The following is a 16,022-nucleotide window of genomic DNA, read 5'->3' as shown; positions in this document are numbered from 1 at the left end:
TAGTGGTGTAATTTTAGGATGCAAACTAATGGCATAATGGCTAAATAAGCTGAATTGATAGAACTCAAAAATTATATATCTAAAAGTGTTTGGTTGGGTTTTGCATTTATGGATGGGCAATACACCACTGCATTTTAAAATGTTCTATCTATGTTTTACTTCCTAACAATTTTAGTGAATGATTTCAAACTATTCACAGCACACTATATTAAAGAGCATATTTGCCAAATAAACAGATTAAACAGTAATCAGAGTGACGCTTGAAATCTGCTTTTCATTATTACAGGGTGGAATATCTGCCTTTTATTATTCCCAAAGATTGATGCAGAGCAGTGGAAGCCTTTGTCGTGTTAAGAATTATATGAAGAGAAGAATGGTGGGTTTAAAACCAAACCTGTTCATTTTCTGACTGATCTTTGTTTTTGTTGTAGCTCTCCTCTGTGTGTAAGGGAGGACTATTTTTGGACAAACCTTCTCATGTTTTCCTTCGTTTTTAAAATATGATCTATTGTTCTCAAATCAAAGCTGTCTTGTGAAAAATTATTGTGCACCCACTCACAGATACAAACACAGACAATATGTCCCTTTTCTTATCTTTCCCGTTATCCATTCATTGTGCATTTACTTCAATAGCCTTAACCAGACCCTAATTTAATCTTTACCAAAACATACCTTAGCCTAAACCTGAGCTAAACTTAATTCACACATAAGTCTTAAATCTAACCTCTAACCTAAAAAGAGAAGTTATCCTCATGAGGACCAGTCATTGGTCCCCACAAGTACAGTACCTGTAAGTCCCTATAAAATAGCATATGGTGGGGAATTTTCACCAGGTAACAAATATGTGGCTGTCTAAATATATAAATGCATTATATGTGTGTCATTAAATAAACCCTATAACAGATATATAGAACAGATATCTGATCTACTGTATATTTGGATTGATTTAAATATTATTCCTGAGAAACAAACCCTATCATTTAGAAATTTTCACAAAAACCATCTGTTTTTGCTGCATGGAGATGCTCTATTTCTTCCCCCCCACCATGTGTCATGATCTGCTTTTCTGGACTTTTTGGTTCTGTTCAAGTTTTCACTCTGGGTTGTCAGCTATCACGGATGAAATTTTGATTTCAGAAGTTGGGGGGGATGCAAGGACCACAGACCCGACTCAGTGGTACATAAGATGTTTGTAAAGTGAGCCTCTCAGGAGTCACAGCGGTGACAGCCAATCACACAAGAAAAGACGATGGGCCAATCAGGAGCTGGTGGGCCATCTAAACTCAGCAAAGTGGGCTTTAGTTTGAGCCACTTGGTCCTAGTGCTCGACCAATATCTGTGTACTGTAGCGTAACATTATTTTTGGACAGTAAAATGTGCAGGGGACCAAACCGACGTTGCTGGGGACATGTCGACTTGTTCCCCCCCAAAAAATTATGTCCATGTCAGCTATGCTTTAATTTTTGTTATTCTGTGTTTGCTTTTAAGTGTCATGGTTTTGGTTATATTGTGCTTTACTTTGCTCCATGTTCCCCAGTTTTATTGGTTTAATTCCTTTTTTGTTGTAATTTCTAGATTTATGTTAGTTCTCATGTTTTTCTGTTGTCCTCTGTTGCCCTCTTGTGTGTGTGTTCCTTTCCCCTTGGCTCCCTCGCTCTCTCCTCTCACACCTGCTCCTTGTCAGCTCGTTAGCCCTCCCTTTGTCTCTGTCAGCTATATGCTCTCCCTCTGCTCTCACTCTTTGTTGGTTCTTTGTTGTTGCTGGTCCTGTCATCGCTGTTGTCATCTCACCTCGTCTCTCCCTGGCTCCTTGTACGTGTTTTCCCTTGACGTCTCCGTGGTTCTGGTCTGTTACATTTTTAGTTCGATTTTTTGGATTCCTGCTTTTGTTAACCATTTTCATCATTAAAACTACAAGTATTCACCTCAGCCTCTCTGCCTTTGCATTTGGGTCCTCCAAACCACTACCAAACCCTGACATTAAGATTTATATATTTTTTCCAATTACCTTTTAGTTTAATTCTTCCTTGGCATTTATTTCAGTTATCTCTTTTTAGCGTTCTTGGTATGATTTTAACCTTTGCTGTAGTTTTTTATATTAATGGTTTTCTGTTATCTTTAGGGGCCGCTCAGTGGAGCAGTGGGTAGCACTGCTGCCTTGCAGCAAGAAGGTTCTGGGTTTGATTCTTTCTGCATGGAGTTTGCATGTTCTCCCTGAGCATGCGTGGGTTCTCTCCGGGTACTCCAGCTTACTCCCATAGTCCAAAAACATGAACGTTAGGTGAATTGGCTTCTCTAAATTCTCCTTAGATGTGCATAAATGTTTGTTAGTCCTCTTTGTCTCTCTGTTGCCCTGCAATGGACTGGTGACCTGTCCAGGGTGTACCCTGCCTCTGGACCTTTGACAGCTGGAGATAGGCACCAGCACCTCTCGCAACCCCGCTTGGGATTAAGCGTGTTAGAAGATGGATGGATGGATGGATGGATGGCAAATTAATAAAATTCTGAACAAACCCATCAATTTTATTTTACTAGTCAACAAACCAGAAAGACCTGATGGACATTGATAGCAATCGCCCTTACTTATTTGTTTGTAAGGTTCGAACCAATCTGTTCTGTCCATCGGGTCATTTATCCCTTCTTCTGTAAATGATCCATCTGTTTTTGCTCCTTGCTAAGCTTCAATCAGTTTGAGTCTGTTCCAATTTACTTCATTCACTTAAATAACTTCCTGAAAGAAACAGGATTTTGGAGACTTTCTTGTTTGGTTTTAAACGTCTATATATCACAGAATCAGCATTTATTAGGGTTTTGATGACGTCCCTTTAGCAACTCTTTGTAAAGGTTTTGTTATTTTTGTACTTCTGGGCCTTTTAGCTCTGGATATTGCTGGCCACACTATTCTTATATGCTATTTCTAACTACTGAGGATTAAAAGAACTGCATTAAATTGGTGCTTAAATACCATGCAGGAAAGAAGTTTTATTTCTTTTTTTTTACAGAACACTTAAATTCTGTTTCTTTATCCTTCTCTCCCTCCTCTGTTCTTATGATTCCCTCTCATTTAAATTTTCTCTTTTTCTATTTTTCCCTTTTATTTTAGTCTCCAAGTCCATATTGTTTGAAATAAACCCAAAATAATACGTTTTTTTTACTTACGTTTATATTTCAAGTGCATTATTAAAGCTGAAGCTGTAATTGTGAACTAGTTAAAGTATATTTGTTGGGTTTCTCCTTGGCATAAAGAACAATTGTTAACTATACACTCCCAGAGAAGACGATTAAGAATTCTTAATTTAGCTTACCTTTCCTTTGCAGTCCCTCACGGTTCAGTTCTCTTTCAGTTTATCTGTTAGGCAACTGACTGTTAGATTTATCTCCAAAAAGTTTGGAAAGCCAAACAGTCCATGTTTCATCCAACCTCTTCTGAAGTGAGTGGATGATGTCAAAGCATTGGTGGCTTTAACTTTCTTTGGTGCCTTTTTAGAAAATCCCTAAGATCTGTGTGTTTTTAGCAAAAATCCAAAAAGAGAACACACCTTGCACTTCCTTACCTCCATGTAAATTGCCATTGTATGCAAGGTTCTGCCCTCTATACTTCCAAATATAGCCATACTGGTCAATGCATAGTACCTCATGAGTGTCAGTGTGTATATAAATGAGCCGGCTGACCAATTTTAGTTCAAGGTTACAACAGAAATCATGTAGGAGAGGGAGAGAGACAGAAAAAAACATAAAAAAGAAAACAGTGTAACCAAAGCAGATACAGACGTGTGGATGAGTGAAGTGTAGAGTTACAAAACTATGTGTGGTAGCAACAGTAGTGGGCTGACAAATAAAACAAAGTATTCAATAACAACATTTAGTTTAGCACTGTTGATCTTAGATGTCATTTTAAATAATTATTTTGTACATAAAAGAAGCTTCGCAGAAAGTTGATGAATATCTTTAACACCAGTGGGCTACTTTTGCTAATAAGAGCCTGTTGCCAGGAATGCCAGAATTCTCAAAAGTTTAAGAGTAAAAAAATAATTACCAGCACTCTATGGCATTTATACATTTAATATTTATTATGAGCTATTTCCTAATCTCTGTATAGATTTGCAGATGATCTTGCATCTTTAATAAAATGACTCTGGCATGTACAGTAGGAGAAACAGTTTTTTCCCCCATATTAAATATATAATTCATACATATCTACAATTTATAAATTTATTAAAGCCATATATATATCACAGAGTGCTGGTTATCCATGTTTTATTATGTTTCTGTAGAACCATGCACTCAGCTATCCTCCCCTTTCTTCCTACTTTGAAGATGTGTGCAATGACCTGCTTTTATTTAACACCTATTTAACGGGGGGTGGGGGGGTGGATGCTGTGTAGCTTCATCCTTTACCTCACTATCTGTGTCTCTAGCTTCTCCTGTATCCTAACAGAAAGTATGGGTCAGAATTGCAGTAAGGACCTCACATTTATTTTTTGATTACCTCTTTTGTGTAGAAACAGGTATGCAAATTTCTGGCCCCTTTTTGTTTGTAAAAAACCTTTATGAGTCCCCTGAGAAAAATAGGCAAGATTTTATTCAGTCCCAACAGTCCTTTCCACACCTCTCTTCCTAAGCTCAGTGATCCACGACCATAGTTATGTTTGTCAAACCCTGGTTTTAGTTATGCATTTTAATAAACAGGTCAACAGTGTTTGGTAGAGAAGTTTCTTTCAATTACACCAGGATGTGAAACCAACCAAGCATTTCAAATAAATTACCTGGAAATAATAACCCATGGTTTTATTACATTTCATTCATTAAAAGCAGATTTCTGTGATGTTATCGATGGGATCAGTCAGCCTCTTTAGCTCATTCAGGATGCTGCAGCTCCTCTTTTACATGCAAACATTCTCTGCTTGCTGACAGTTTTGAAGTATTGACTGACAGTTGGCTTGTTTCTAATTTTATCAAAGTAATTTTTTATTATATCGTTCTTTTAGCTTTATTATTATTATTATTAGTATGCCCCCTTCACAGAAGAATATCCTGGATAACTATTGCATTAACTAGCACAGGTGCAGGGTTTTTCTTACTTTGAATACATTTTTTCTGTCCGTGCTTTCTATTAATTCTCAGCCAGGTTGTGTGGATCCCAACAATTGTGATAAGATGACTTTAATGAGAGGCAGATTGGGAGATGAGGCATGTGACAGAGGGGTGCAGAAAAACTAAACAGCAAAATGGGGAGTTAGGAGGAAAAGTGAAGGGATTCTTTCATGTTTGCTCTTTTTCCGTCAGAGAATAGAACCTATCAAATGTTTCGTCTCTGGGCTGCTAGTCAAACTCTGGTCCTCCTCTTTGTCACTGTGTCTTCTCGTCTGACCTTTTGTTAATTTCTCAGCTCTTTCCTTCTTCCAAACAAAGTTCTCTGTGTCTTCCCTGACCTACTCTGTGTAGGCGTGAGGCTTGACCACTGCTCTGTGGCTTGTCCAGACTACTGAAAGCTGCTCTGTAATTGAAGAAAAAAGTGGATTAGGGGATAAATAACTGATTCTAGATGAGAGGGTTGGAATTGCATGGGTAAGGTGGGTCTTGACCCCCCTTGAGTCTCAAACAGCTCTGTGGCATTCAGGGTACTACTTTTCGTTTTCTTTACGCCGTTTTTCTTCACTGACTCAAAATGACATTTTTCTTCTTCTATACAGGTCTAGACACCTAATTTTGAGGATGTTTTTGATGGGAGAGGTCAGGTGGCGTCTGCTGGCCTTGCTGGTTTTGCTTGCCTTTGTTTCCTGCCACCCCAGTAAGGCTGAGAGTCAAGGTAAGAACTCCTTTGTAATTTTTCTTTGTCGACTTCTAATATCCATGTAACATTCCCCCAGTACCGAGTCATTCAGATTTTTCATATCATGCTCAGCAAACCCACTCATTCCTCATGTTTTCCTCCCACCACGCCTCACCTCTTAGACCCCCAGCACTTCCATATCAGACACCATCCTCCGTTTCCTGCTGCTGTGTTTTTACCCTTTCAGCTCCCTTTGTTGTATCTCTCCCCCATTAATCTCAGACTCAGATCAGATCCCATCAGGTCCATGATTATAGAATCTTGGTATCATTTTACCTTTTCTCCCGCCAGGAGCATGGCACCTCCTGCTAATGTCTCACAATTGTAATGAACGTGTTGTAAGGCCACACTTCATCCTGTTGTGATTTCTCATCGCAATTTGCTGCACAATGCATCACACTTCATTGTGCTTTGCAATTAGATGTCTAATTTCAATTTGATCAAACTGAGCCTCATCAAGAAGAGGTTTGTCTGTGCGAGCTTTTTAATCAGAGAATGTAAAATATCCAGCTGCACTTTTTGACTTGCTCCTGTCAACATGAAGCTGCTGTGTTTAATGACATAATAAGTAATGATGCTCCTCGCTGAAAGACAGCTTTAGCTGTCTTAAACTTGGCTTCTCTTTATTGATTTATGTAAAATTACCAAACATTAACGGATGGAAACTTTTAGGATTCTGTTCTTTAAACCCACTTTTAAGAAAAATATTTAACATTGAAAAGATGCAGGCTGAAATATAGAAGGTACATCAGGAAAACTAGACATTTGAAGATGATGGATAATAGAGTGACTGGCGACCTGTCCAGGGTTTACCTGCCTCTCATCCGTAGATAGCTGCTTGGGATAACCGGGATGGAGAATGAATAGATGGATAGATGGATAATAGAGTGATAATGGATAGATAAATAAACAGGATTATGAATGGATGCGTGGATAAGGTGGATATATTGATGCATTTACTGGATAAACAAAATAAATCTATATACCAGGGGTTTCTGCACCCTTTTCTTCATAGCTGATGTTCTGCATCTTTTAGCTGACCTGACTGAAATGAATGGTTACACTCAGGGATAGCTGTAAATGGAGGACTGTCGCTTCCAGGTAGTGGACTTAAAGACTCCTGCTTTACCCACTAGTGATTGAAGTTTGGAAAAAGTTTTTCCTTTCTATATGTCTTTCATACTGTAGCTTATCCAGACCTAAAAATGACTTAAAAAGTCCCATGTATTTCCAGCTGAGTGCAGAAATCCTGCGGAAATTCCTATCACCAATGCTCTTCTTAATGATCTATTAAAACTCAGACTACACATCACACATATCCAGTGCTAATATTTATTCTCTGACTGAAAGATACGATAACTGCTAAAACCATTATTTTTTAAGCTTGGTGATATTCTGTTTTCAATCTAATGACCGAGTTTCTATTTCCAACATTATGTAGCTCATTAAACCATGGAAGGGTTTATTTGCATTTGGCATCTATTGTTACAAACTTGTCTTGTGTGGAAAGCTATCATGGGGTCATAATGCAGAGGGAGGGTTCAATATCTAGCTCTTCTCAGTTTGCATAACTACATGTAGATGTGTCAGGAGCTTGTATGTCTTTTTAGGATTCCCAGTCATAGTAAAGCTGAAAAGCTGATGGGCTCATATAAAGAATGAAAATGTTAAAAATGCTATTAATAGCCCTCAATCAAAGAGCTCGTCTAGTGGTTCTAAACCATGGAAACAAAAGCTGCTCGTACTGCCACTCTAGTGTAATTACTGGATGTTATTAACAGTTTACTAACACATTTAGCGATGAACACACAACATTTAATGCTAATCACAAAACACTTCATTAATGGTATAATTAGTTAATAGAAACAGTATAGAGAACTTAGAGGTTCTCTTGCTAACAGCCTTATAAAGATATGAGTTATTTATTTCTTCTCTTTACCTATACCTCTGGAAGTAGATTTGTCCATGAGTGTCTGGACATTCTGGATGTTCAGTTCAGATAAACCACAAGCACAATGTTTAGAGATCTCAAACTTTATAAAAAAACAAACAAACAATCAAACAACCTTAGTTTGAATCTTTCTCCTCCATTCCATACAATCTTCTCTCTTACTTCATTACATCTCTTGTTTTACTTCTGTTTCCTCCACATTATTTTGCCAATGGTTTTGTTCTCTTGAATCTGATCAGCTTTTCCTTCTTTATTTCTTTAAATTTTTACAGTATCATTTTAATCAGGCACAGCTAAACAAGAGCGACCTCCCACGCACTGGAAGAAGCGTTCTCCTGTTCAGTCTCTTCATTAGTCAGGGTATGACAATCATTAAAGTCTCCCGGGTCTGCCTCTGTAAGCTGCAACATCTGGTTGCAAAGGATTTAAGCTTAAGGATTACAGAGTGCTCCGCTCATTCAGGATGTTTGTGTATAGCACTTAAATGTCTAGATATTGTCAGGAAGTCCCTCTAAAAGAGTGACCTAGACGAGGAAGGAAGTGTTGCAAATGATCTTGAACTGGTAGACACTTTGCAGAAGGTGTCTGTATTGTTGCATCCCTACATACAGCTTATCCAGTACAGTTTTTGAAAGTATCCGTTTAATTTACGGCAATTCTACTTGTTTTAGTTCGAGGCTTATTTTTCTTTGAATGCTCCTCCATCAACATTTAAAGTTTCAGTCTCTTTCTGACCAAGAGCTGAAAGTTGCTCAGACTTAAGGTAAATATTTATCCGACATTGCAGATGCTTTCATTCTAACCATTTGTAAATGTTAACTTTAGCACATGTATTTATGACGTGGCAGACGCACGCTTTTGACCTGCATTCAGCTGCTTCTCACTGTCAATGAAGCCTCCAGTTTGTGGTGTCGTTTCATACACACCACTGATAAACCTGATCGTTACACCTGAACTGCTAACACTAGATTTAAATGAACAGAGGCTCCTATTTCAATTCTCCACTGAATGTAGGCCGAGGCTGTGATTAGACAAGGCAGATTTTTGTGCCTAAACATGAACACCAGCAAACTATCATGCTTACAGCGGTACTGCTGACAAGAAGATTTCATACTATATTTAGTGTACTGTAGCAGCAAAGGCTTCAGGTAGCCAGTCCTCTGTAAATAAACAATTCAGGGAAAGAGGAACAAAACAATTACGCTCTCATACATCCCTATAATTTCTATGCTGTTTCATTTTTCATGAGACACTCCAAGTGTTAACATGCCAGTATGCTTCTGCAAAAGGTCAGGAAGTTTCTTAACAATATTAGGATTCAGCCTCACAGATGTCTGGTTTATTATTTATGAATAATCTTTCCCCTGTCTTCTACTTCTTCGTGACCTGAGACACCCTTCTCGCTACAGCCGTTCTCCAGCTCACTCTACAGGAGACCAAGTTACTCCTGGGGCAGAACAAAATATCGACCTTCTAGTAACTTCAAGGTTGATTTTGGTTCTCTTTCCAGTGGAAGTTGATCGCAGACCCTCCAAACAGAGACAGCCACATGTAATCTATGCTTAAACCATCTCAACTGACTGGGTTTAGCAGAGGAGCTTACCTGAATAATGCAGCCCTGACCTTATCCTCAGAGGCTAGATCCAGCTAACAAACGGAAAAAAACAAATTTCAGCCACTTCTATGCAGGATGCCATTTCTGCTATGATCTGTTCCTCCTGGCCACAGATGTGGAGTGTAACAAGGATACTGGGAGGCTCAGGGCAATAGCCTAGTTTCAAGAAAAGTAGTTAAATTAGCTTTATGACTTGTTCATGAATGATGGTAATGGTAGGTTGCAGTGGGAGATGGATCAAGGGATAGAAAGAGCTGAGCCAAAAAGCAAAGCCCTGTAACAGGGTTTTTCATATAATTGTGTACAATTAGTTTTTGTAAAAGAAGCAACACGTTAGAGTCACAGAATGAATTCTTGGAACACTGATATTACCTCCAAAGTAGGAGAGAAATATGACTATACAGAATGGTTATGGTACATGAGGTACACCTCTTCCCACCTTAGTGAGAACTCTTTCCATAAACGAGAAAGTTGTTAATAAACTCTTCAGAAGACAGAACCCCTGGAAAGCTGCTGGACCAGAGTCTCTCCATCATCCTTGAAGCTCTGCTGATCAGCTGTCACCAGTGTTTACAGACATTTGTAGCACCTCACTGGCGACATGTCACCTGCCAACCTGCTTCAAATCCATTATTATCCCTGTTCCTTTGAGCGCCTTGTGCTTCACATCTGAAAGAGATCACTGACCACTTCCTGGACCCCCTACAGTTTGCCTACAGAGCCAACAGGTCTGCAGACAACGCTGTCAACTTGGCTCTTCACTACATCCTCCAGCACCTGGATTCTGCAGGAACCCAGGCCAGGATCGTGTTTGTGGATTTCAGCTCTGCCTTCAATACAACCATCCCAGCTCTGCTTCAGGAGAAGCTCTCCCAGCTGAAAGTGCCTGACTCCACCTGCGGGTGGATTACAGATTTCTTGTCTGACAGGAAGCAGGACGTAAAGATGGGAAAACATGTCTCCGACTCACAGCTCATCAGCACTGGTTCCCCTCAGGGCTGTGTTCTTTCTCCTATGCTCTTCTCCCTGTACACCAACAGCTACACCTCCAGTCATCGTCAAGCTTCTGAAGTTCACAGATTATACCAGTCTCAACGGGCTTATCTCTGATGGAGACAATTCCGGCTACAGATGGGAGGTTGATCAACTGGCAACATGTTGCAGGGAAAACAATCTGGAACTCAAAGCTCCAAAAACAGTGGAGCTGAACATCCAACTCCCTCACCAAGAAAGCCCAGCAGAGGATGTACTTCCTGTGGCAGCTGAAAAAAATTCAACCTTCCAAGGACAATGATGGTGCACTTCTACTCCTCCATCATTGAGTCCATCCTCACCTCCTCCATCACTATCTGGTACACTGGTGCCAAGGATAGACTGGACAAGGACATGGTTAGACTGCAGAGTGTCATCCAGTCTGCAGAGAAGGTGATTGGCTGCAGTCTTCCATCTCTCCAGGATCTGTACACCTCCAGGACTCTGAGGCGTGCAGGGAAGATTGTGGATGAGCCCTCGCACCCCAGCCACAAACTATTTCAGTCACTTCCCTCTGGCAGGAGAATGCGGTCCATCAGGACCAAAATCTCACACCCCAAGAACAGTTTCTTCCCATCCGCTACCAGCCTTATCAACAAGGCCCAGAGACCCCTGTGACACTGCCTCTTCCAGCGTTGGATTCACGCAAAGTTTACTATATATATATATATATATATATATATATATATATATATATATATAAAATTTGCACCATCAACACCAAGTCAAATGCCTTGTAACCTATTTGGCAATGAACTTGATTCTGATTCTGACATAGATCTCTCATCTGTACCAGTGATCAGATGAGGGTTGAGTCGGTCAGTGGGCCAGTAGTGGTGGAGTCACAGCGAGTCATATGGTGATATACTAGTATGCTTTCCATTTAGTGAGTCCTTTATTTATCTGCTCTTATCCTTTATATAAAGAAACAATGTTATAATAATTAACTTTCCATAAGAATTTTGAAATGCATGAAACATTTTAATAGGCTATTATATATTTACCCAGGTATAAACCACTACCAACCACTGGTTTATGTAATGTTATTTTGCATGAAGTTAAGATTAAAATGAGTTTGATAAAACAACCTGGAAACTAAAAGCATCTTTCTGTTACCATTTTCATGTGTTCAACTGTGATCATAGTAGCAACTCCTTCTGTATAAGAAAAGAAAAGTGGTGCTTTAGCAGAAAGTAACTGAAATATTCTGTCTTATTAATTCAATTATTTGTAAGGCATTATTCCCTTATTGAATCCAGGATAATAGGATGCAATGGAAATATATTCAGTTGAATCAAAATGGAGTTAGTAATCAAAACAGCCACAAATATTGTGAAAAACTATAAACCTCATAGCCCCCTTTCTTAAACCTTCTTTATGTCTTTGAGCCTTATATTATATATCAGAAAAATTAAAACCTGAAGTATTTTATCCTGTTTTGCTGAAATTGCATAAACTTATCAACTTGTTAGCCAAAAAGGATACATTCCAGATCATGAGGTAGAAATACTGTTACTACAGTTTTTTTTTGTTTTAATTTAGCATAATTAAATTAAAATTTCTGTATTCTCAGAGCCTTATTCTTTATATAATAATGATTTAATTGCAACTGTTTTGCTGCAGTGTCCCTACATTGACCTGTGGGAACAACTATACTTTTTCTTTGAAAGAAACTGTGGTGAATTTCTAAGCAGTTGGCTGCTCGGTTATTCTTAAATGCGTATATTTCTTAAACTTTTTTAAGAACAGAGAGAGAAAATGTAAATTTGTTTCTCCACTCATCCCACTCAGGAGGGTAAACGAGTGACCCGTTACCTTATGTTGCTGTTTTCAACTGACTTCATTCCAAGTTGGAGAAAGCAGATTTAAAAAAAAATTATTCATATATTCAGCTCTGAATAAGTCATGCATTGTAATGATTTTAATGGGAACATGGGTTGGTGTGTGTTTCTTTATGGTTTTGTGTGACTTTGATTGCATAGTTAATTACTGGGTTTGATTTGATTGATTAGCTGACAGCCCAGATCAATATTATGCTTCAGGATATGTCAAAACAGATTATGTGCTAAAGTGCACATTTACTCAAATAATGCACTCTGTTTGTGTGTGTGTGTGTGTGTGTGTGTGTGTGTGTGTGTGTGTGTGTGTGTGTGTGTGTGTGTGTGTGTGTGTTTCTATTGCATTAGTATTACTAAGAGCAGTTGAGCAGTAGTTTGGCTTCTAATGACTGAAGGGAGAAGGCAGTGATAGGAAATCATTATTCATATTCATAAACAAAAGAAAGTGATGAAATGGGACAACCTGTTTTGAATTTAAAAAGTGTTAAATTATCTAAACTCAAACTGCTGTCACCTTCTCCTCTGGCTGTGTTGATAGTAATCCAACTTGTCACAATCATCAGCAACCTAACAGTGAAGAGAGTATGCAGTTAAAGGAGAGGTGCTGTGGCCCTCTAAAACTGACAGAGCGTTGATGATTCTCACGGCCTGCTGGGACTAGAAATTAATGAAATTAAACTGATGATAGCTGCAGGATGAATGAACACTTGGAAAGCTTTTTTTATTGTGTAAAAATGGTGACTGGTGAGTATACGGTTTCCTTCACCATATCCAGGTCACTGTACATCCAGAATATTTGCATAAGCTAAATTACACAGCTGAAGCAGCACCTGTTTGGCAAACAAAAAATGAAATACAAGCTTTTCAGAACACAAATGTGCTTCATATACTGACAAACTTTGAAGAAATAAAGGTCTTCTCCCAGACATGTAAATTCCCAGCCATCCGGGTCATGGCAATCACAAACAGGCTAAAACTGGAAGGCAACCAGTTGCTCAGTTTTTTGAAGACGTTTCAACTCCTATCCAGGAGTCTTTGTCAGCTCTCTTGGCTCGCAACACAGCAATCTCTGGTTGGAGGACTGATGTATTTAAGCAGCATGGAGGTCCATCCTCCTGCACACATTCCAAGTCAGACACCAATCAAATAGCCATAATTTGGTCTTCTAGATTCTTGGAGCCTTTGGTTGTGCATGGACTATGTAATTGGACCCTTGAATGGTAATGGAAGTCCTTATGTAACTTTTTGGGAATGAGTTCATTGGCTGAATTGTAAATGCATGGAAGCTGAAACTGTAATCCTCCAACTCTGTTCAGTGATTCAGTTTATATATTTATTGCCATTTAACAATGCATGTCATCTGAAGGTACTTTACTGAGATAATTCAACCAGACCATACAGTCAGATTGATTAAACATTTTCTATCTTAGGAAAATGAAATGGAACAAACTATAGCTTGCTCTGGTGTGAGCCAACAGTATTGACATAAACAATTATGATGATTTTGGCTTTCATAAACTCTATATGATAGCCTTTAAATGCTTGATCGGGGCTCCTTTTTTCTTGAATTTATATATTATTTAGTGGTGGCCATAGATTCATTTTTTTAATCTAGATTAATCTTACTGTAATCTTTGAATTAATTTCAATGAATCTAGATTAAAATGGCTCATTTGAATTCTGCCAAAGGGCTTCATGAATCAGAATCAGAATGACTTTATTAATCCGTTGCAGGATTTATTTTTTGTTCTTTCAGTGCAACTTTTTACAGAAGAGATAAAAATAAGATTGTAAGTACAAATAAGATATAAGAATAAAATAAGGATAAGAATAAAATAAGATAAAAATGATATGTGTGTGCTACCTAAATAATAAGTAAAAGTAAGTCTTTGAACAGGTTTCTCAAGCCAGGTGGCGCATTAGACCAGGGGCTCATCTTAGTTTCCAAAATGTATCACAAACTGCAAAGTATGTGATACATATGTGCTTTTCTACTATGATAACTGGTGATGAAAATAAATATAATATAAATAAAATACAACTAATATAATAAAATTATGTATTTGTGTTTAATAGGTGTTTATTAAGATAAACATGAATTATAAACTGTAGGCCTACATAATGGGACATGATGAACTGTTTACAGTCAGTAGTTTTGTGTCAGTCAGTCAAAGCTCTATTTCTCCTTTTTCCACTAGTCACTCAGGCAGTCATTGTAATGTCCTGTAAAGCTGAAGTAGCTGCAAGGGCTGCTGGGTAATGTCAAGATTGGGAAAACATCACCATTTTACCCTAGTTTTGTGTTAAAGAGGGTTGTTTATGTTGGAAGTGTTCATGCTAAGCTAAAATTATGTTCTGCAGGCTGCAGTTGTACAGTATGTGTTACATTAACATTGGCACAAAGAACAAGGATTTGCTTGTTTTTTTTTTTGTATAGCATTTTTTTGTTTTGCATTTTGTATTGCAATAAAGAACTTTGGACGTTGGTTTCAGCGTGAGTTACTTGCCTGCTGGCAAACATGCTTCAATATCAAGGTTAAAGTCATCATTAGCATTTAGATCCAGCTCTCAACCCAACTTTGAGAATAGATTAACGGCGATATTTAGTTTATCACCTCATAAGAGTCTGGCCTTAATGCCGATAACGGCCCACCACTAATATTATTGCAGCATGAAATAGCAGCGATGAGTCTGTGTCTCTGCTAACGTGCACAGGAAGACCACACCTGGTCAATGGTGTGTTTTATGTTGCTCATCTTCCTGTTGAACATACTCCACAGATTCTTTTTCAGATCTGAAAGAGAATCAGGCCAGTTTGTTGGCTAATTAAACAGTATTTTTGACAGAGGTAGCCTGTTTTCGTGGTTGCCACAACCAATAAGAACATTTGCACTGTCAAAGGCTGTTGTTGGTAAAAAACAGGCCTGAAACACAGATTTTAATGATTGTTGAATTACAACATTCTTTCAAATTAGCCAGACAAACCTGAAAAAAACAAACATTATTGCTGACATTATTAACACAAGTAAATGCTAGAGGAGTACCTCACACTCTGTGTGTGCACTGAATCTATAATATTCTTTCACTTTTGAACTGATTTACCGAAATCAATTACTTTTCAATGATATTCTAGTGGAGTTGTGGGTACAAACATGCTGAAGGAATTAGCAACAGTACACAAACCTGAGCATATGTGCATACAGTATGATTAGTCTCAGTTTGGATGACTATTTTATATGTTGCTATTTGTTATTTATTATTTCATCATTTCTTACTGTTATTTAAATGCAATGCTTTATCTCTTCAACCAAAATTCTAAGGGGAACAGATAGGGCAACAGTGTAATCATGTAACTTAGTATTCAGTCTCACACATTCAATGCATCAGAAGGATGACTGCTAAAAGAAAAAGGCATTACTTGCAGAAGGATGCGATGAAAGAGTGTAAAAAGGCATTAATTCACTGAAGCACATGCTGAAGTGGAGGGCGGGGATGGAGGGGATAAAATAAAAAGTGGAAAAAGAGTGAAATGGATGAGAGCTAGAGGAGAGTTTAATACTGAAGATGACAGAAAAAGATGTGATAAAAGAGAGAAATGTTCAATGAGAGCAGTGGAGCAGATAAAAAGAGGGGAGATGTGGAGAGAAGGCAGAGTGGATTTGCTTTAAGTGCTGTCTCCGTGAACAGACTAGTTTGTGTACAAACGAGACACCCGCCACGTTGAGTAAGCACGCCCAGACATTCTCCCTCAGG

At 38.4% G+C, this 16,022-nt stretch overlaps 1 protein-coding gene across 1 annotated transcript in view; it reads left to right on the top strand.

The window, feature by feature from the left end:
• Positions 1-365: 365 nt before the first annotated feature.
• Positions 366-16,022, top strand: part of LOC119783753 (collagen alpha-1(XIV) chain-like) — a gene marked incomplete at its 5' end in the record, with an annotated part of 135,895 nt that continues 120,238 nt past the window's right edge. Inside the window, 2 exons of the mRNA XM_038285402.1 lie at positions 366-376; positions 5,694-5,809. Coding sequence (XP_038141330.1) covers positions 366-376; positions 5,694-5,809 — 127 coding nt within the window. The remainder of the gene's footprint in view (positions 377-5,693; positions 5,810-16,022) is intronic.

This window comes from Cyprinodon tularosa, unplaced genomic scaffold (assembly GCF_016077235.1).
Source record: "Cyprinodon tularosa strain WSP-4 unplaced genomic scaffold, ASM1607723v1 ctg210, whole genome shotgun sequence".
Taxonomy (NCBI): domain Eukaryota; kingdom Metazoa; phylum Chordata; class Actinopteri; order Cyprinodontiformes; family Cyprinodontidae; genus Cyprinodon; species Cyprinodon tularosa.
The sequence above is the reverse complement of the archived record's forward strand: the minus strand, read 5'-3'. Positions and strand labels throughout refer to the sequence as shown.